The sequence below is a fragment of the Hypanus sabinus genome, chromosome 1 (genome assembly GCF_030144855.1).
Source record: "Hypanus sabinus isolate sHypSab1 chromosome 1, sHypSab1.hap1, whole genome shotgun sequence".
Lineage (NCBI taxonomy): Eukaryota > Metazoa > Chordata > Chondrichthyes > Myliobatiformes > Dasyatidae > Hypanus > Hypanus sabinus.
The window spans coordinates 107291353-107310864 of record NC_082706.1 but is presented as its reverse complement, the minus strand read 5'-3'; the positions used below and the strand labels follow the sequence as shown (position 1 = coordinate 107310864).

Here is a 19512-nt window from a genome sequence, read left to right as displayed (position 1 = left end):
ATTGCTCTATTGCTAAGCTTGTTCTTCCAATCACCCAACCTACCGTGAATGAACCGGAGACTGGGAGCATACAGCATATTCTCTTCCAGATATTCTTTTCTGGAATCTGCATCCCGTTCTTGCAATACTTTCTTCCAGCCTTCAATGGCTTTAATAAACACCATGTGATCACTTTGGCTCTCCCCACTTAGACATGCTTTAGCCTGAAGGACAAATCAAAACCGGAGTTCACACAGGATCTAGGTGGATTGGAAAATCTAGGATTGTTCTTTTCAAAGCAGAGGAGATTTAGGAAAACATTAACAGCATTTTAACATGAGAGGTATTTATAAGGTCAATAAGGAGATACTGTTTACTTCCATGGGAGGATTTCATAAAATTTAGTTTAAAAATAGTGTTGAGTAAGTAGAATTCTTTTTATGGAAGTTACAGTAATTTGAAATGCAGTACTCTGTAAAACAACCAGACCATTCCAAGCATAGTCTGGTAAAGTTTATCTGAATTACTTCAAACATTAGTATCTTCCGTTAAATAAGGAGCTGCAGTACAGCATATAGCAGCTCACCACTGTGCTATAAAACCTCTCTACTTTTGAGGCTGTTTGCAACCTATCCAGAGTGCTGCCCTGCTTGCTTCTCATGAAGTGTGCTCAGCTTTTGGACTTAAATACAGGGACCATGCTGTGCAAATCTGTTGGTAAAACCAAAACTCACTGTGCGGCTGACAGTAAGGAGAAAGTCTGAGGCTGCCATAAACCATCAGTAAGTTTCTCGGGTGAGTACAAAAGTGGCAATGAAATTCTGTCTGGTGTTGTGAGGTAATGTATTTAGGAAGAGCAAAGGCAAGGAATTACATGATTAATGATCGGATGTCCAAAACACAAAGGAACAAAATAACTTTGGACTGCACATCCATATATCTGTGAATGTTGTAGAATAGCATGATAAATTGGTTAAAATGGCAAGTGAGATATTTTATTGTCCAGGGCACTGAAGGAGAGAAGGAAGGTTAAGTTAGAACTGTGCAAATGCAAGCTAGTCACATCTAAACATACAGTTCTGATCATCGCATTACAGGATGGTTGTGCCGAAAGTCACCCAAAATTGTGTATTGAAATGGACAGCAAGTCCTGAAGGAACAGTTCTCTTTCAACAGCCCAAACCACTCCCCTGAACAAGATTCAGATCCAACCTCAGCTCCTACCATGAAAAGCAAAGGTAATTAAGAAACATCATTCACAATTAACCTGATATCTCTCCCTACCTTCATAACCTCAGCCCTGTTCAGCAAGCTGTTCACAAAGGGATCTCGAGTCAGACAAGCAACAACCATCAGAACAGGGGACAGACAACGGAATATGCAGGCCATGATGATGGCTTTTGCCAAGCGTGGGTCAGTAGAGATGTGGGCCAGACGCTGACCAAGTAAGGTAAGAGATTCATTTTCATCAAGCACCCCTGTAATGGAAGGGGAGATACTTTAGAGAATTCAATTCACATCTATTTGATAGTTCAGAACTGTGTGGGTTCTGATGAGCTTTTGCATTTTTAGCAACAGAAGAAAAATTCCATCCCAAGCTTTCTCCTCTCTTCCGTGAAACAAACATGAAACCAGAGCTGGTTTCCCAATTGTGGCCAATTCTCATGAGACTTGACAGAGAACTTTATATCCAGTCATGTGCTCAACTGGCACCTGTCCCTTCTGAAGAGCCATGTTTTCATCTTCACCATGACAGAATGCAGGAAGCCAGTCTGGGATCAATTAATAAACTATACACTGACGACTGAACATCAGTCTTTTGATTTAGTTTAGTTCAGGATCACCGCAGCATTTATAAATTATTTCAATAAAAACATTTTATCTTGTATAAAATTTACCTGGAGGCAAGCAGCATACTGCAAACTGAGTTCTCCCATGATAACTGTAGTTACCAAGGCAAAGGAGACAGCAGGCCATCAATGTGGGACCATGACTTCAGGTGGCTTCCCCTCCCCCCACCTTTCAAATCTACTCCTCAGCTTTTTGTTCTCCAGTCCTGCCGAAGGGTTTCAGCCTGAAGTGTCAACTGTACTTGTTTTCACAGATGCTGCCTGGCCTGCTGAGTTCCTCCAGCACTTTTTGTGTGTTGCCATGACTTCAAGACCCGTTTTATTTTGCAGGCCTGCCGATGCTTATAAGGTCCCACATTGCAGCAACTCACTGCGAAGAGTTGGCAATGGAGTTTCTAATTCTTGGAAACAGCACTTCAGGTTGATGTCTGATTTTACAAGAATGGCAATTCAAATGGCATTGAGATTTAACTGTAGTACCACTGAATTCTGTTGCTTCAGCAAATGTGCATCATTTTGCACTTATTCTCTATAGGTAATGACTCTATAGCTACAAAGATTGGGTTACAACGTAGACACGGGAAACTGCAGCACTGGGATATTTTGCAAATACAAAAACAAGTGCTCAAAAATCTCAGCAGGTCAGGCAGCATCTGTAGAGTCAAAGGATTAGTGATGCAGGATATTAATCCAAAACATAGAATATTGCTTTGCCTGCACAGAAGCTTCCTGATCCACTGAGTCCATCCAGCAGCAATTTTGTAGGCTAAAAAAGAAATCACAGCCAACACTCATCTGGGCAAACTCATGTGCACACACAAATACAGTATACATCCAGGAAGAAAAAAGGGCTATTAATGGGAGTTTGATCTACTTTACCACTGAAGCCAGTTTAGAAAAGAATCCCAGACTTGGAACATCCTGATCTATAACAGCTCACTAAGTAATCTAATTGACGCACTGAATCCCACTGTAAATGGTTCCCTACCCAACTTCTTCCAAAATGTTATCAAAAACTTTTGTAGCATCCTCCTTCAGTAAAAAATTTACTTATCAGCAACACTCACCTATCTCCTGTAATATTTGCACAGCCTCATTCACTGCCTTAGGGTTTGGACTATCCATTGCTTTTGAAAGAAAATCTGAAGCCTGAAAAATAAAGGGAAGAGGTATCGGGAGTGACATTAAAGGTAATGATCTCTGCACTAGTGAATGCTAGCAATCCAGGCCCTGGAGAGTCACTGAACTATCTGAAATACACAATTTCTGTTCCCACCGAACCATTGGCCAATGTTAAATTATACTTTTTCAATATCCTACGTTAAATTATATTGTTAATGGCTCTCTCTCTTTCTACAGAACTGTCTTCATCAAATCTGTTACATTACCTTTCTCATCAACAAATCATGTCACTGCTCATTATTTTTCCATATCCTTTATAAAATCCTTAAATCTGTAGTTTTGGCTTCAGAACTATTTATGTGCTTCCCACCATTAAAGAAGAGGGACAGCTAGACAAACACTACATTATCAACACGCACTGTAATGTCAGGAATATGGATCTTGGATTGGACCACAATGTTCTCCAGAGGTGTGCGCAGGATTTCTGGGATCTGGAAGTCATCCATTTTCTCCAACCTCTCCCTGCTGAACAAATGGTAGGAGTTACCCGGCTGACAGCGGCCTGCCCGACCACGTCGCTGCTTCACATTCGACTTGGAAATCCAAACAGTGTTCAGACATGAAACCTGTAACAGAGGGGAGAGAGAGATAGAAATATCCTCCACTGGTATTGCACACTAGCCTGTTAAAACTGGATTCAACATACTGCTTCAGAGCAATTTCCACTATCCTCATCACAAGGCAACTATCAAATACAGACTCGGGCCTCAGTTGTTATTTTTATTCATTCTTGCTAAAGTGGATGCTGTCTCTGCAAAATCCTTCAACTTCACTGGGAATATACCAGGTCAACATTCCCGTATTTCTCATTTTGAATGATTGGCCACAGAGTAGGACACATTGCTCTTATGTCCAACACCAGACTTCCAAAACAAACTCTCTATTCCAAGATCTATCAAAGGAAGAAATAATCAGGTAGACCTCAAGACCATGCATCAAGAGCACACCAAAGCCTGTATAAGTAGTAGAAAACAATAAGTAATTATGTTTACTTATGCTACTAAACTGGATGGAATTATGCACGTGCAGAAAGATGTAGAGAAGCTTCAAGTTAAATGGACGATAACAAAGCAGATGTAATGCAACACTGGAAAAATGGGAGGTTATCCACTTTGGAGCAGGCAACAGTTATTGTTAAATGTTGAATCATTAAGTAACATACATGTTCAAAGGGTCCTAGGTATACAAAAGTCACTGTAGACCAACAATTCTTTAAAAAAAATCTTTCCTCTTAAGAACCTCATTGATATTCTACCTTGAACTGAAGAGATAACACACAATGCTTTGCAAGCTATTAAGAGGGTATATTGTAAAAGGACTAGATGGGATAGAGTTAGTCAAATGTATTCAGAAAGGTTTCCTTAATCATTACGTAGAAGTCCCAGTGAAAGAGTGTGTGATACTGGATCTACTATTAGGGAATGGGACAGGGCAGGCGACAGGTTTGTGTAAGGGAACACTGCATCTGGTGATCATAATGCCAATCGTTTCAAATTAAATATGGAAAACGATAGGTTTGGTCTGCAGGTTGAGATGCTAAGTTGAGAAAGGCCAATTTTGATGGCATCAGAAAGGATCTGGTAAGTGAGGGTGGGGCAGGCTGTTTTCTGGCACAGGTGTACTTGGTAAGTGGGAGGACTTCAAATGTGAAAATTTGAGAGTACAAACCTCGTATGTGCCTGTCAGAATAAAAGGTATAGATAACAGGTTTAGGGAACTTTGATTTTCAGGAGATATTGAAGTCCCGGTTAAGAATTAAACAGGTGTACAGCAGATATAGGCAGGTAAGGACAAATGAGGTACTGTGGAGTATAAGAAATGTGCTAAACATGCTTTAATACAATTTAAAATTGTACATAGAGCTCATATGTCTAAAGATAAGCTTGCTCGATTCTATTCTCATATTAACCCTAAATGTGACAGATGTCATTCAGAAGTGGCCTCATTGACCCATATGTTTTGGTCATGTCCCACTTTACATAATTACTGGAAGGACATATTTACTACTATTTCCTCAATTTGGAATATAGATTTACAACCTCATTTTATTACTGCAATTTTTGGCATACCAAATGAAGATGATAATCAGTTTTCCCCTTCAATCAGACGAATGATTGCTTTTGTAACATTAATGGCCAGAAGGTCTATATTACAAAATTGGAAAGAAGTAAATCCTCCTACCACGTTTCAGTGGCTTTCTCAAACTATTTCTTATCTGAGCCTGGAAAAAATTAGAAGCACTATTTTTGACTCATCAATTAAATTTGAAGAAACTTGGGAGACCGTTTATTCGACATTTTCATATGAATTAATTTGGCCTTTTCCAGACCTTCTTTCTGCTTATTCATGTTCAGGTATGGAGTTCCGGAGTTTGTTGACTCTATCATATACTTGTAAACTGTTATTATTGCCCATGTTAGTTTAGTTTAGTGTTTTATTTTTCTTAATATATATTATTTTTCACATATTTTCAAATTTTTTTTTCTCTTTTAATGGTTATTTTTGTTTTTTTTCATATATAATTATATGGACTTGATTGATTAAGGTATTTTTTTTTCTGCTGATGTTTAATAGGATACTGTTATCTTATTATCAACGTGATTTCAAGTCTATTGTATTCATAATTTACTCATTATTATGTTATGTTTTTTTATATGTATATATGAAACTCAATAAAAAAATTGAAAAAGAAAAGAAAGAAAGAAATGCAAGAGAACACTTAAATCAATAGGGATAAATGATTTAGGTTGCCCAAGCAGTCAAGATGAAGGAGAATCCTAAAGGATTCTACAGATATGGTAAGAGGAAAAGGATTGCAAGTGACAAAATTGATCCTCTGGAAGACCAGAATGGTAATCCATGCGTGGAGCCAGAGAGATGGGGGGAGGGGAGATCCTAAATGGATTCTTTGCATCTGAATTTACTCAGGAGATGGACACAAGTGTCTACAGAAGTGGGACAAAGCAGCATTGACTCCATGGACCCTGTAAATATTACAGAGGAGGTGGCTGCTGCCTTGAGGCAAATTAGGGCAGATAAATCCCTATGGCCTGACAAGTTGTTCCCTTAAACCCTGTGAGAGGAAAGTGCAAAACTTGCAGGGGCTCTAGCAGAGATACTTAAATCATCCTTAGTGACAGGTGAGTTACCAATGGATTGGAGGACAGTAAATGTTGCTCCACTGCTTAAGAAAGGCTCTAAAAATATATCAGGAAATTATAGGCTGATAGCCTGACACCAGTAGTGAGAAAGTTATTGGAAAATATTCTAAGCGACTGGATATATGTGCATTTGGATAGACATGGACTGATTAGGGATAGTCAGCTTGACCATGTGCATAGTAGGTCACGTCTAACCATTCTTATAGAGTTTTTCAAGGAAATTACCAGGAAAGATGATGAGGGCAAGGCAATTGATGCTGTCAACATGGACTTAGCCAAAGCCTTTGACAAGGTTCTTCATGGGAGGTTGGCCCAGTCGATTGGCATTCAAGGTTAGGTGGCTTTGTGGGAAAAGCCAGAGAAGTTAGCAGGTGGTTGCTTCTCTGACTGGAGGCTTGTGACACAGGGATCGGCGCTGGATGCATTGTTGTTTGTAATCTATACCAATGATCTGAATGATAGTGTGGTTAACTGGATCAGCAAATTTACAGATGACAGGATTGGGGGGTGTAGTGGAGAGTGAGGAACACTATCAGAGATCAAAGTGGGATCTGGACTAGCTGGAAAAACAGTAGATGGAATTTAATGCAGACAAGTGTGAGGTGTTGGTCGGTACGACCAACCAGGGTAGGTTTTACACAGTGAACAATAGGCACTGAGGAGTTCTGTAGAACAAGGGGATCTGGGAATATAGGTCTATAATCCATTGAAAGTGGTGTCACAGGTAGACAAGATCTTAAAGAAAGCTTTTGGCACATTGGCCTTCATACATCAAAACACTGAGTACAGAGATGGGATGTCACAAACAGCATGGCTTTGTCAAGGGCAGGTTGTGTCTTACGAGCCTGATTGAATTTTTTGAGAATGTGACTAAACACGTTGATGAAGGAAGAGCAGTAGATGTAGTGTATATGGATTTCAGCAAGGCATTTGATAAGGTACCCCAAGCAAGGGCTTATTGAGAAAGTAAGGAAACATGGGATCCAAGGGGATATTGCTTTGTGGATTGAGAACGGGCTTACCCACAGAAGGCAAAGAGTGGTGGTAGACAGGTCTATTCTGCATGGAGGCCAATGACCAGTGATATGCCTCAGGGATCTGTTCTGGGATCCTTACTGTTCATGAGTTTTATAAATGACCTGGATGAGGAAGTGGAGGGATGGGTTAGTAAGTTTACTGATGACACAAAAGTTGGGTGTGTTGTGGATAGTGAGGAGGGCTATCAGAGGATACAGCAGGACATTGATAGGATGCAAAACTGGGCTGAGAAGTAGCAGGAGTTCAGCCCAGATAAGTGTGAAGTGGTTCATTTTGGTAGGTCAAATATGATGGCAGAATATAGTATTCATTGTAAGACTCTTGGCAGTGTGAAGGATCAGAGGGATCTTGGGATCCGAGTCCATAGGAAACTCAAAGCTGCTACACAGGTTGACTCTGTGGTTAAGAAGGCATACGGTGTTTTGGCCTTCATCGATCATGGAATTGAATTTAGGAGCTGAGAGGTAATGTTGCAGCTATATAGGACCCTGGTCAGACCCCACCTGGAGTACTGTGCTCAGTTCTGGTCGCCTCACTACAGGAAGGATGTGGAAACTATAGAAAGGGTGCAGAGGAGATTTACAAGGATGTTGCCTGGATTGGGGAACATGCCTTATGAGAATAGGTTGAGTGAACTTGGCCTTTTCTCCTTGGACTGATGGAGGATGAGAGGTGACCTGATAGAGGTATATAAGATGATGAGAGGCATTGATCGTGTGTATAGTCAGAGGCTTTTTCCCAGGGCTGAAATGGCTGCCACAAGAAGGCACAGGTTTAAGGTACTGGGGAGTTGGTACAGAGGAGATGTCAGGGGTAAGTTTTTTTACGCAGAGAGTGAGTTGTGAGTGCGTGTCAGGATACAATGTCTGCTGTATCCTCTGACAGCCCTCCATACTATCCACAACATCCCTAACCTTTGTGAAATCAGCAAACTTACTAACCCATCCCTCCACTGTGGAATGGGCTGCCAGTAATGGTGGTGGAGGCGGATATGATAGGATCTTTTAAGAGACTTTTGGATAGGTACATGAACTTAGAAAAATAGAGGTCTGTTGAGTAACCCTAGTAATTTCTAAGCTGGGGACATGTTCAGCACTACTTTGTGGGCCGAAGGGCCTGTATTGTGTTGTAGGTTTTCTATGTTATGAAGTTGTAAAAGACATTGGTGACGCCTAATTTGGAGTATTGTGTGCGGTTTTGCTCACCTACCTACAAGAAAGATTTAAATAAAGTTGAAAGAGAGCAGAGAAAATTTACAAGGATGTTGCTGGGACTGGAGGGCCTGAGTTATAAGGAAAGACTGAATAGGTTAGTACTTTAACCCTTTAACTTTGATCTAATTTCCTCGTTCTTCTGGTTTGGCATGGACTGGTTGAGTAAGGGGCCTGTTTTCTTTCCTGTATTTTTCTTTATATGGTAGGAAATCTTAATGCAAACATATGGTGCCTTGATCAGATTGTACATGGAACAGTTTTGGTCTGCTTGCCATAGAGGGAGTGCAATGAGTATTCATTAAAATAGTTTCAGATATGGCGATTTTCCAGTGAGGAAAAATCAAGTATATTTGGGCTGTATTCTCTTGAATTCATAAGAATTAGTGGAAATTAGGTCAAAGTTTATAAATTCTTTAGGATCACAATAAGCAAGATGCAGAGAAGCTGTTCTCCTTGATTGCAGAGTCTTAAACTAGGAGCAACATCTTGAGAGTAATGGTGTTTAGAAATGAGATGAATTGTCTTCACCCACAGGGTGGTGAATTATTTGGAATTTTTGATCTTGAATGATTGTGGAAGTTCAGTTCATTCAAAATAGGGATCAATAGACTTCTGGAAATCAAGAGATATGGGAACAGCGCTGAGATAGATCAGTCACAAGTTCCATGATTGATAAGAAAAAAATTCTGCCAGGTAAGGACTCCTGAAGAAGCTCTCTGGCCCAAAACGTCGACTGTTTGTTCATTTCCATGGATGCTACCTGACCTGCTGAGTTCCTCCAGCATTTTGTGTGTTAAGGGATCATAGGTTTACTCCAGCTTTAATTTCTTAGGTCATAAAATTATTTGTTACACTTTAAAAAAAAATTATACTCAAACCTCCAAGAATCACTTCTGTTCTTAAGTTGAAACTTCAAAGTAAATGTATTATCAATATACAAATATGTCACCATATACAATGCTGAGATTAATTTTACTGTGGGCATTCATAGTAAATACAAACAAATGAATAAATAAGCAATAAATATTGAAAACATGAGATGAAGGGTCCTTGAAAGTAAGTCCATAGGGTTATCCCCTCCAGTTCAAGAGTTTGGTAGTTGAGGGGTAGTAACGGTTCCTGAACCTGGTGGTGTAGGACCTGAGACTCCTGTACCTCCTTACTGTTGGCAGCAGCAAGAAGACAGCATGGCCTATGTGGTGGAGTTCCCTGATGATGGATGCCGCTTTCCTGCAACAGCACTCCATGTACAGTTGCAAGAAAAGGTTTGCGAATCTTTTGCAGTTACCTGGTTTTCTGTATTAATCACTCATAAAATGCCGTCTGATCTTCATTTAAGTCACAATAATAGACAAACACAATCTGCCTAAACTAATAACACACAAACAATTGTACTTTTCATGTCTTTTTTGAACACTTGTTTATAATCATTCACAATCCAGACTGGAAGAAGTATGTGAACCTTTGTATTTACTAACTTCAATAAACCTTAATAAGCAAGATGCAGGGAAGCTGTTCTCCTTGACTGCAGGGTCTAGAACTAGGACCAACATTTTGAGAATAGGGGTGTTTAGAGATAATGAATTTTCTTCACCCACAGAACAGTGAATTTAACATTTCCCCACCAAACATTTCCTGTAGCTGCTGATCAGACTTGCACAATGACAAGGAGGAATTTTAGGCAATTCCTCAATACAAAGTTGTTTCAGTTCATCAATATTTCTGGGATACCTTGCATGAACAGTCCTTTCAGGTCATGCCACAGCACCTCAATTAGGTTAAGATCTGGACTCCTGACTTGGCCATTCCGAAACACAAATTTTCCTCTTTTTAAAGCATTCTGCTGTTTTACTCTTGTGTTTCAAATCATTGTCATGTTGCATCATCCAACTTCTATTAAGCTTCAGGTGATGGACCACTACCTGATATTTTACTGTACAATTCTTGATACAATTTTGAATTTATTGTTCCCTCAACAATTGCAAACTGTCCAGTCCCTGAGGCAACAAAACAGCCCCAAACCAGGATGCTCCTTCCACCATGCTTCACAGTTGGGATGAGGTTTTGGTGTTGGTGTGCAATGCCCTTTTTCCTCCAAACATAGCATTTCTGCCAAAAAGTTTAACTTTTGTCTCATCTGTCCACAGAACATTGTCCCAGAAGCATTGTGGAACATCCAGGTGGTCTTCTGCAAATTTGAGATGTGCAGCAATGTTTGCTTCTGGAAAACAGTGGTTTCCTCCATGGTGTCCTTCCATGAACACCATTCTTGTTCAGTGTTATTATTATAGTGGACTGATGAACAGAGACTTTAGCAAGTTCTAGAGATTTCTGCAGGTCTTTTGTTGTTACCCTTGGGTTGTTTTTCACCTCCTTCAGCATTGCACATTGTCCTCCTGGTATGAACTTTGCAAGGGAGAGTAGCAACAGTACTGAATTTCTTCCATTTGTAAACAATTTCTCTTGCTATGAATTGATAAACACTCAGGTCTTTAGAAATGCTTTTGTAGCCTTTTCCAGCTTCATGCATCTCTACAATTCTTCTTCTAAGGTCCTCAGAAAGTTGTTTTGATTGAGGCATGGTGCACGTAAACAGACCTTTCTTGAGAAGAGCAGTCTCTGTAGTAACCTGCCTTTGTGTGTCTTTTTATATGGCAGGGCACCTCTACAACCCACACCTCCAATCTCATTTCATTGATTGGAACACTTGACTCCAAATACCTGTTGTAGAAGGCATTACCCCAGAGGTTCACATACTTTTTTGAATCTACACTGTGACTGTTTAAATGGTGCACTCAGTGAAATATAATTGTGTGTTACTAGTTTAGGCAGATAGTGTTTGTGTATCATTGTGACTTAGATGAAGATCAGATCACATTTTATGAGTAACTAATGCAGAAAACCAGGTAGTTGCAAAGGGTTCACAAACTTTTTCATGCAATTGTAGATGTGGTCAATGATGGAGAGGGCTTTACCTGTGATGGACTGGGTTGTATCCACTAATTTTTTATAGGCTTTTCCATTCAGGGGCATTGGTGTTTCCATAACCAGGTTGTGCTGCAATCAGTCAATATACGCTCCACCACAAATCTGTAGAAGTTTGTCTGTGTTTTAGATGACATGTGGAATCTTCACAAGCTTCTAAGAAAGCAGAGGTGCTGTCATGCTTTCATTGTGATGGCATTTGTATGCTGGATCCTCTGTAATTATCACACAAGGAATTTAAAGTGGCTGACCCTCTTCACCTTTGATTCTCCAATGAGGACCCGCTCACAGACCTCTGGATTTCTTCTCCTGTGGTCAGTAACAGCTCCTTGCACTTGCTGACGTTTAGTGAGGCATTGTTATGACACCACTCTACTGGATTTTCAATCTCCTTTCTATATGCTGATTCGACACCACCTTTGATTTGGCCATTGACAGTGGTATCAGCAATAGCACTGGAGCTGTGCTTCACCTCACAGTAATTGTAAAGCAGGTAGATCAGGGGGCTAGGCACACAGCCTTGGAATGCACCTATTCCGACGGTGATTGTGATGGAGGTGGTGTTGCCAATCCAAAATGACTGGGGTCTGCAAGTCAAAAAAAAAATCGAGGATCCAGTTGTGCAAGGAGGTATTGAGGCCTAGGTGTTGCAGCTAGTGTTCACCAGTCAAGATTCATCAGTCAAATATTTGGCTTACATCATTCCCTACATAGCATTTGCATTTTAAATTACTTAGCAGGGTCTAAAGGGCTTTGACATTCCATGATGTATGTGTAGATCCTCTCCTTTTTCCTTATTTCCCCTCACATCACCCTGCAAAGTCTTGAAGACTGTATCATATTCCATATCTGAGATGGAATTTAAGATTACAAAAACAAGAGCTTTTTTTTACTATTTCTGTGATGTATTCCGAGGATTTCCCAATCCCCCCGAATCATACAGTCTACCAATAGCTTGACCTAGTTTTCAAGTGCCCTCTGTTGTTCGATTCAGGTATTGTCAGCAAGCTAATTCAAAATTAAGGTTTAAGCAATTCATTTTGATTAAGTAACTCTAATAATGCTGTTTCTGCAAAACTTAAGATGAGAAGAGCCAGGTCTGTTAACAAAACTCACAGGAAGGTGGACTGGCAACTCTACTAGTAGTTTACTCCATAAAACTATAGGGAAAAAGCAAGCAGCTACCATCACCCAAACCCCCTTCCCTAAAAATGTAATGGATAAGGAAGATCATTCACGCTATCTTAATTCAACTTTTGAGAAATCACCTCCATTGCAGTAATTGGTTCTCACTAAGCAATCAAACTGATTTACTTTGAAGTAATAACTATAGTGAAAAATAATTCAATTAAGAATCTACTACATAATTAAATAAGAAAAATAGGCATTAATAAGGTTACCTTTGTCCTCAAATCATAGCGTTGCTCTTTGTGACACCCTGTGTCAATGACATGTACAATATCATCAATAGTTATTGAGGTTTCTGCAATGTTTGTTGCCAACACTATTTTCCTCATCATTGGCAGTGGTTGCTGGAAAATCTCTTGCTGATCCATTACAGGAATGTTGGAATGAACTGTGAGAAGAAATGACAAGTATTCAAGCGACAGAGCCTTTTTCTTGAAAACATCTTAAAGTGCTCTGGGTATAATGGTTCTCTAATGTGCTGGTGTTATGTAAATAAAAAGTCAGTTGTGTATTTGCACACTATCACTGAGTAAACCACAGTAAAGGAAAAAGGCCAACAATCTTAGCTTTTCTTTTTTTGGAAGGTCCATGGGGAATGTGGTAAAATGATTCAAATCAAGAATACTTCGGATAAACTGAATCCAAATAAGCAGTTTAGTTCTGTACAAAATTACGCTCCAAAGCCTAAAACTCCAGCATAAAGACAAGTGCAAATAAGTCGGATAAGAGTGGCAAACACCAGGAGTTACGGATAGCAATGAAGGTTGTCAAAGGACACAGCAGGATATAAATCAGATGGAAATTTGGGCCCAGAAATGGCAGATGGAGTTTAATCTGGATAAGTGCAGAGTATTGCATCTTGGGTGGGTAAGTGGCAGGACCCTTAGGACAATAATGGAAAGATCATGACTAAAAGTGGCAACACGTGCAGACAGAATGGAAAAGGAGGTGTGTAGCATGCTTGCCTTAAATGTAAGAAAGTCCTGTTGCAGGTGCATATAACATTGGTTAGGCTGCATTTGGACTGTTGTGTATGGTTCAGATCACTATAGTAAGCATGTGGAGGCTAACTAGGATGTTGCCTAGATAGACGTGTATTAGCTCGAAAGAATTGTTGAAAAAATTTGGATTGTCTTCATGAAGTGTTAGAGGCTGAGAGACAACCTGTTTGAAGAGTTAGAACTCAAAAAGCTTATTCAGAAAGTAATGAGGCATGGTATCCAAGGAGACCTTGCTTTATGGATCCAGAATTGGCCTAACTACAGAAGGCAAAGCATGGTTGTAGATGGTTTATATTCTGCATGGAGAACGGTGACCAGTAATGTTCTGTAGGGTTCTGCTCTGGGACCCCTCTTTGTGATTTTTATAAATGACCTGGATAAGGAAGTGGAGGGATGGGTTAGTAAGTTTGCTGATGACACAAAAGTTGGGGGTGTTGTGGATAGTGTGGAGGGTTGTCAGTGGTTACAGCAGAACCTCGATAGGATGCAGAACTGGGCTGAGAAGTGGCAGATGGAGTTCAACCCAGGTAAGTGTAAAATGGTTCATTTTGGTAGGTCAAATTTGAAGACAGAATATAATATTAATGGTAAGACTCTTAGCAGTGTGGAGGATCAGTGAGATCTTGGAGTCCATCTCCATAAGACATTCAAAGCTGCTGTGCAGGTTGACAGGTTTGTTAAGGTATATGGTGTGATGGCCTTCATCAACCATGGGATTGAGTTCAAGAACTGTGAGGTGATGTTAAAGCTATATAAGACCTTAGTTAGACCCGTCAACCAATAAAAACTACAGTCTAATCAAGAACAGGGGAAGCAGACAAACTAGTTGTCTTTCTTTCTCCCCATTTTGTGGGTCCTGAACTGATTCTTGCTCTGGAATAATCTAATCAGAGCAACTGAATGTGGACAGAAGATGCTTCAGGAAATGACCTGCTAGACCTGAGACCATTCTCAAATAAGCAGCCATTTGTTATGTAAAGGGCGTGGACTCTGAACTGATCCTTGCTCTGGAGCAATCTAATCAGACAATTGAAAGTGGACACGAGGATCTTCAGGTAATGACCTGCTAAATCTGACGCCATTCTCGGAGCAGTAACTACTTATTATGTAAAATGCCAGACCTACCAAAGAAGCGATCTGCAATCTCGTTAGATTCTGTCCGTGTTGCCTTATTTAACTAGTTTGGACCAGTCAGAATTGAAAGACACAAACACACAAGGCTGGGGTGGACAGAACCATGAAACAATGTTGATTGTAGCTTTGTACAATGACAAGCCAGAAACCAACTATCGCAGATAAGGAGGACCCCATGGACACATGGAGACCTGGACCATTAGCAATGCTTGGCCAACATAGATTCCTTTCCCCGGAAATACCTCTTCTCTTCATTGGCTTTTCATGGAGGTCAGGGATTCTAGTAGGGTGTGCACAGGTAGATAACAGTGTGAACCCACGTGCTTTTTAGTTGAAATAATAGAATTTACTTGTCGGTAAATACAGATTCTCTGTGCCTCACTGATCATTATTACAAGGGGTGATTCTTGTAACAGACCCCACTTGGAGTACTGTGTTCAGTTCTGGTCACCTCATTACAGGAAGGATGTGGATACTAGAGAGAGAGTGCAGAGGAGATTTACAAGGATGTTGCCTGGATTGGGGAGCATGCCTTATGAGAATAGGTTGAGTAAACTTGGCCTTTTCTCCTTGGAGTGACGGAGGATGAGAGGTGACTTGATAGAGGTGTACAAGTTGATGAGAGGGATAAATAGGGTTTATGGCGGTGTTTTCTTCTGGGGTGGAACTGTAAAATACTAGACGACACAGGTTTACAACAAGATGGGCAAATGTAAAGTAAATTTGTAAAATTAGGATTTTCTTTTCTCCATACAGAGAATGGAAGATACTGCTAAGAGAGGTGGTAGAAGCAGATATAATAACAGCATTTAGAGGTATTTAGGCAGTTAAGTGAACAGGCAGGGAATAGAGGATTATGGACCATGTCAAGCAGATGAAAGCAGTCTAATTTGGTTGTTGTTGTTATGTACCCTTAGGGTTCATTTTTTCTGTGGACTGTCACTTTAAAACGTCAGGAGAATGAAACTGACTTTGGACACTTTGAGGGGGAGAGAGGGCAAGAGAGATGGAGTATTTGATAGACAATGAATGTTTATACTCGTCTGTTGCTTGTTTTGAATATACAAGGACAGTCACAGATACACACAGTTAGAATCAAGATGGATTCGGTTAATGGAAGTCACCAGTGAGTCGGTCGCTGGTTTAAACTTTCAGGAGCCCAAAAGGGGTGAGTTGAGATTGATCCAGAGGATCGATAAATGACTCTCACAAGTTTTCTGCAACTAGAATAAGTTTTGCAGAGAAGCGAGGAGAGGAAGGTTTGAAACAGAGTAACAAAGAGATCACAGAGAGTTTGGACTCTCTAAGTAGCCCATGAGGATGAGTTTGTTTCCATCCGAATATGAAAGTGTGACTGTCACTTAGTTAATCCACAGGGGTGGGTTCTCTGGTGAGGGGAAAACCTTTGTGATTATCACGTGTGTGTTTACCCTTTGTCTGGGTGTGATAGTTCACTGAAGAAAGGCACCCCTGTGGCAAATCACTGTTGGAGTTATTTTGTATGTCGTGGAACTGGATAAGTGGCTATCACGTTGTGTGAGATTGGGGTAACCTTACAGAATGAACTGGTGTGTCGACCATTGCCTGGGTTCCCTTGAAAATGGTCCCCTTTGTGATAAACTACTGTTGGTGATAATCCATACGTGGATTCTGTTTGAGTATCCTGTGGTCACCACTTTGGGATGACCCATAGCTGAGTTCAGGTGTGGTACCACTTGTGCTGAAAGGATATTTGTTGAAGATCACTGTCAGTGATATTTCATGTGTGGAGTGGAACAACTTCGGAGATAAAACCTACAGCTATTGTTATTTTGTATTGCTGTCATGGAATCTGTGGAATATCGACGTAATTGCCTTCTCACAACATTTGTCTTTGGATTACAAACATCTCACATTAATTAACCTGCGCATTTGAAATTAACTTTTCTTACCGTAAGACTGAATCACTTACCACCTAAACTTGAAGTAGTTTGTGGATCTATATATTTACACCTATATATGCATAACACTGTTAACTTGATTTACCTGGTTTAAGTTACTATATGACATAGTTACTAATAAAGTAGTGTTTTGTTAACAGCAAACCCAGACTCCAGGTGTGTTCTGTTGTTGCTGATACTTCTACAGGGTTGTGTGTACGTGACAGTGTAAACATGGTAGACTGAAATGTCTGTTCCAGAGTTGTACTTTTCTACATTTCCATGTGTGAGAGATTGCCCACGTAAGTGACAACACAAAACAAATTCATGTTGAAACATCCAAAATCACACCTGCATTATTACTGATTAAGAAGAAACAAATTTAACTTGCTCCACTACATATGAAGTTTTAATACACAAATCTGACATACTCATTTGGTTTTACAAAGGAAAAGTGTGGCCTGGTTCTCCATGCAGGAGAACAGATTCATGAACGCCACCCATCCTTCACTATTTCGCAAAAGCCATCATTCTTCTTCTGAGGCTGCTCACAAAATGCTGGCAGTTCATTTAATTGTATAGTCCATCACTGCATTCACCTTTTAACAAACATCATTCAGGAACAGAGGGTATGCTATTTTGTCACAATTAGGTCGTGTGGCGCAGACATTACCCTGATTACTGCAAATGCTTGCTTATATCACATTTAATGAGTAAAACTGTGATATTCACTCCTTCCATCACTGGTGGTGCTGTGGTTCATATCATGGGGATTAACCAAATCCAAAAATAACATGTTAACTAATTAATTGAAGTAAACCATGGGACATTCACATGCCTTCCAGATATATTCTTAGTTTGTGAAAACACTCACCAGGTAAAATGATGCAGTTTTCTTTTCTGGTGGAAAGATGTTCTTCAAGTCGCTGTTGGACCCCTCTGATCTCCTGCCAGCCTGGCAAGAAACACAAAATTCCCCCTAAAATAAAAACACACAAGTTAGTTAAAAGCTAATTTAAAGTCTTGTTTCCATCAATACTCTATCTTCTCCTCTTTGATCAATTGCCTCCTCTCCATCAAGGATAAAAGCCATTTCTGTCCTATACTCAAGTCGTGTTTCTTTGACAGCATGAGCACAATACTCTTGATATTAAATAAATTTCTCTCACTCCAATTAACAGTAATTTGTAGCATAAATCTTTCTCAGGATGCAGCCCAATGTGTAATATTGCATGATAGAGCCCCTTTGCAGTGTACGTAAGCTTGGTATGAATAGTTCACACACTTGTCAAATATATTAAGTGTCAATGCAGACAGGACTACAGAGAACCTCATACCAAACTTGAAAATGGTTCTGTATAAGGAATTTATAGAAATTGGAGTGGGATCTGACAAACAAGATGACAGTGGGATGGGGTGGGGTGGGTGACGATCCAACTGATTAACTGGAAGAGTCATTGCAAATTTGATGCAATTTTGCTTTTTACAATTGGACTAAAAAGACAATTCAGCCAACTGCTCATTTCAGATTCAGTTTAGATTCTGCTACAAGTTGTTAACGAGAGAGGGAGAGAGACAAAGAGAGGGAGGGGGAGACAGAAAAAAGGCAGGATGTGTCATCATTTCACTTCATTTTTCTAGTCATTCCATGGTGTACTGCAAATGGAATTGATAATGATAGAAAGCAATTAGACCACAATAGAATGAGGAATAAGTTATGGAAAAATCTAGCAGTGGAAAGGTTTGGAAATCATTGGTGCTAAATTATTTTGAGCATTCTCCATTTATCAGGAACTTGATCTTACACCAGGATGATTGTAGTTCAATCTAACACTGCTCTCTCCAGATATCTATCATCTCTTGATTAACTGTTACAGCTATATAGGACCATGGTCAGACCCCACTTGGAGTACTGTGGTCAGCTCTGGTCACCTCACTACAGGAAGGATGTGGTAACTATAGAAAGAGTGCAGAGGAGGAGGCGATAATCTCAGCTAAACCGAAAGAAGGCAAGGGTAAAATGGAATGTGGGTCATTTAGACCAATAACTGCTCTTAATGTAGATTATAGATTATTTACCTCCATCATGGCCAATTAGAATAGTTTCTACCCACCCTGATACCTAACGATCAGACAGGTTTTATACAACAACGCTAAACACAAGACAATATATGAAGGGCACTTCACATTATGGATCATATACAAAATAAAATCGAAGCAATAGTGATAAGTGTGGATGCTGAAAAGGCATTTGATTCAGTTAATTGGAATTTTCTTTATAGAGTTTTACATAGATTTGGTTTCCAAGACACAATTATTAAAACTATACCGGCACTATATGACAACCATACTGCTAGGATTAAAATCAATGGATATTTATCAAATCGTTTTACTCTAGAAAGGGGCACGAGACAGGGTTGTGCATGATCACCGCTACTCATCGCATTATATCTGGAACCATTAGCTCAATACATCAGACAAAATGAAGATATCAGGGGAATTACTATTAAAGGGTCAGAGCATAAACTGGCCTATTACGCGGATGACATTTTGATCTATCTAGGGCAACCAACATACTCTTTACTTAAATTGATGCAATCATTTGAACAATATAGTCAATTATCAGGAAACAAGATCAACATAGATAAAACCCAATTACTCTCATATAACTATAGCCCACCAAGAGAAATTGAAAGTAGATATCCCTGGGCATGGCACACAGAGTCTTTCAAATATTTGGGCATCATTATGCCAAAAGATCTGGCAAAATTATCAGAATGTAATTATCAGGCTATATATAGACAAAAAATAATTAAGGAAGATATAACAAGATGAAACCTAATTCCTTTTTTTAGTCTCAG

General features: G+C 39.8%; 1 protein-coding gene across 1 annotated transcript in view; it reads right to left on the bottom strand.

Annotated features, from left to right (window-relative positions):
- dhx30 (DEAH (Asp-Glu-Ala-His) box helicase 30) overlaps positions 1-19512 on the bottom strand; it is an 80488-nt gene that overhangs the window by 15140 nt on the left and 45836 nt on the right. Inside the window, exons 10-15 of the mRNA XM_059973857.1 lie at positions 17526-17630; positions 12810-12985; positions 3371-3577; positions 2897-2978; positions 1264-1457; positions 44-203 (exon numbers count right to left, since the gene is read on the bottom strand). Coding sequence (XP_059829840.1) covers positions 44-203; positions 1264-1457; positions 2897-2978; positions 3371-3577; positions 12810-12985; positions 17526-17630 — 924 coding nt within the window. The remainder of the gene's footprint in view (positions 1-43; positions 204-1263; positions 1458-2896; positions 2979-3370; positions 3578-12809; positions 12986-17525; positions 17631-19512) is intronic.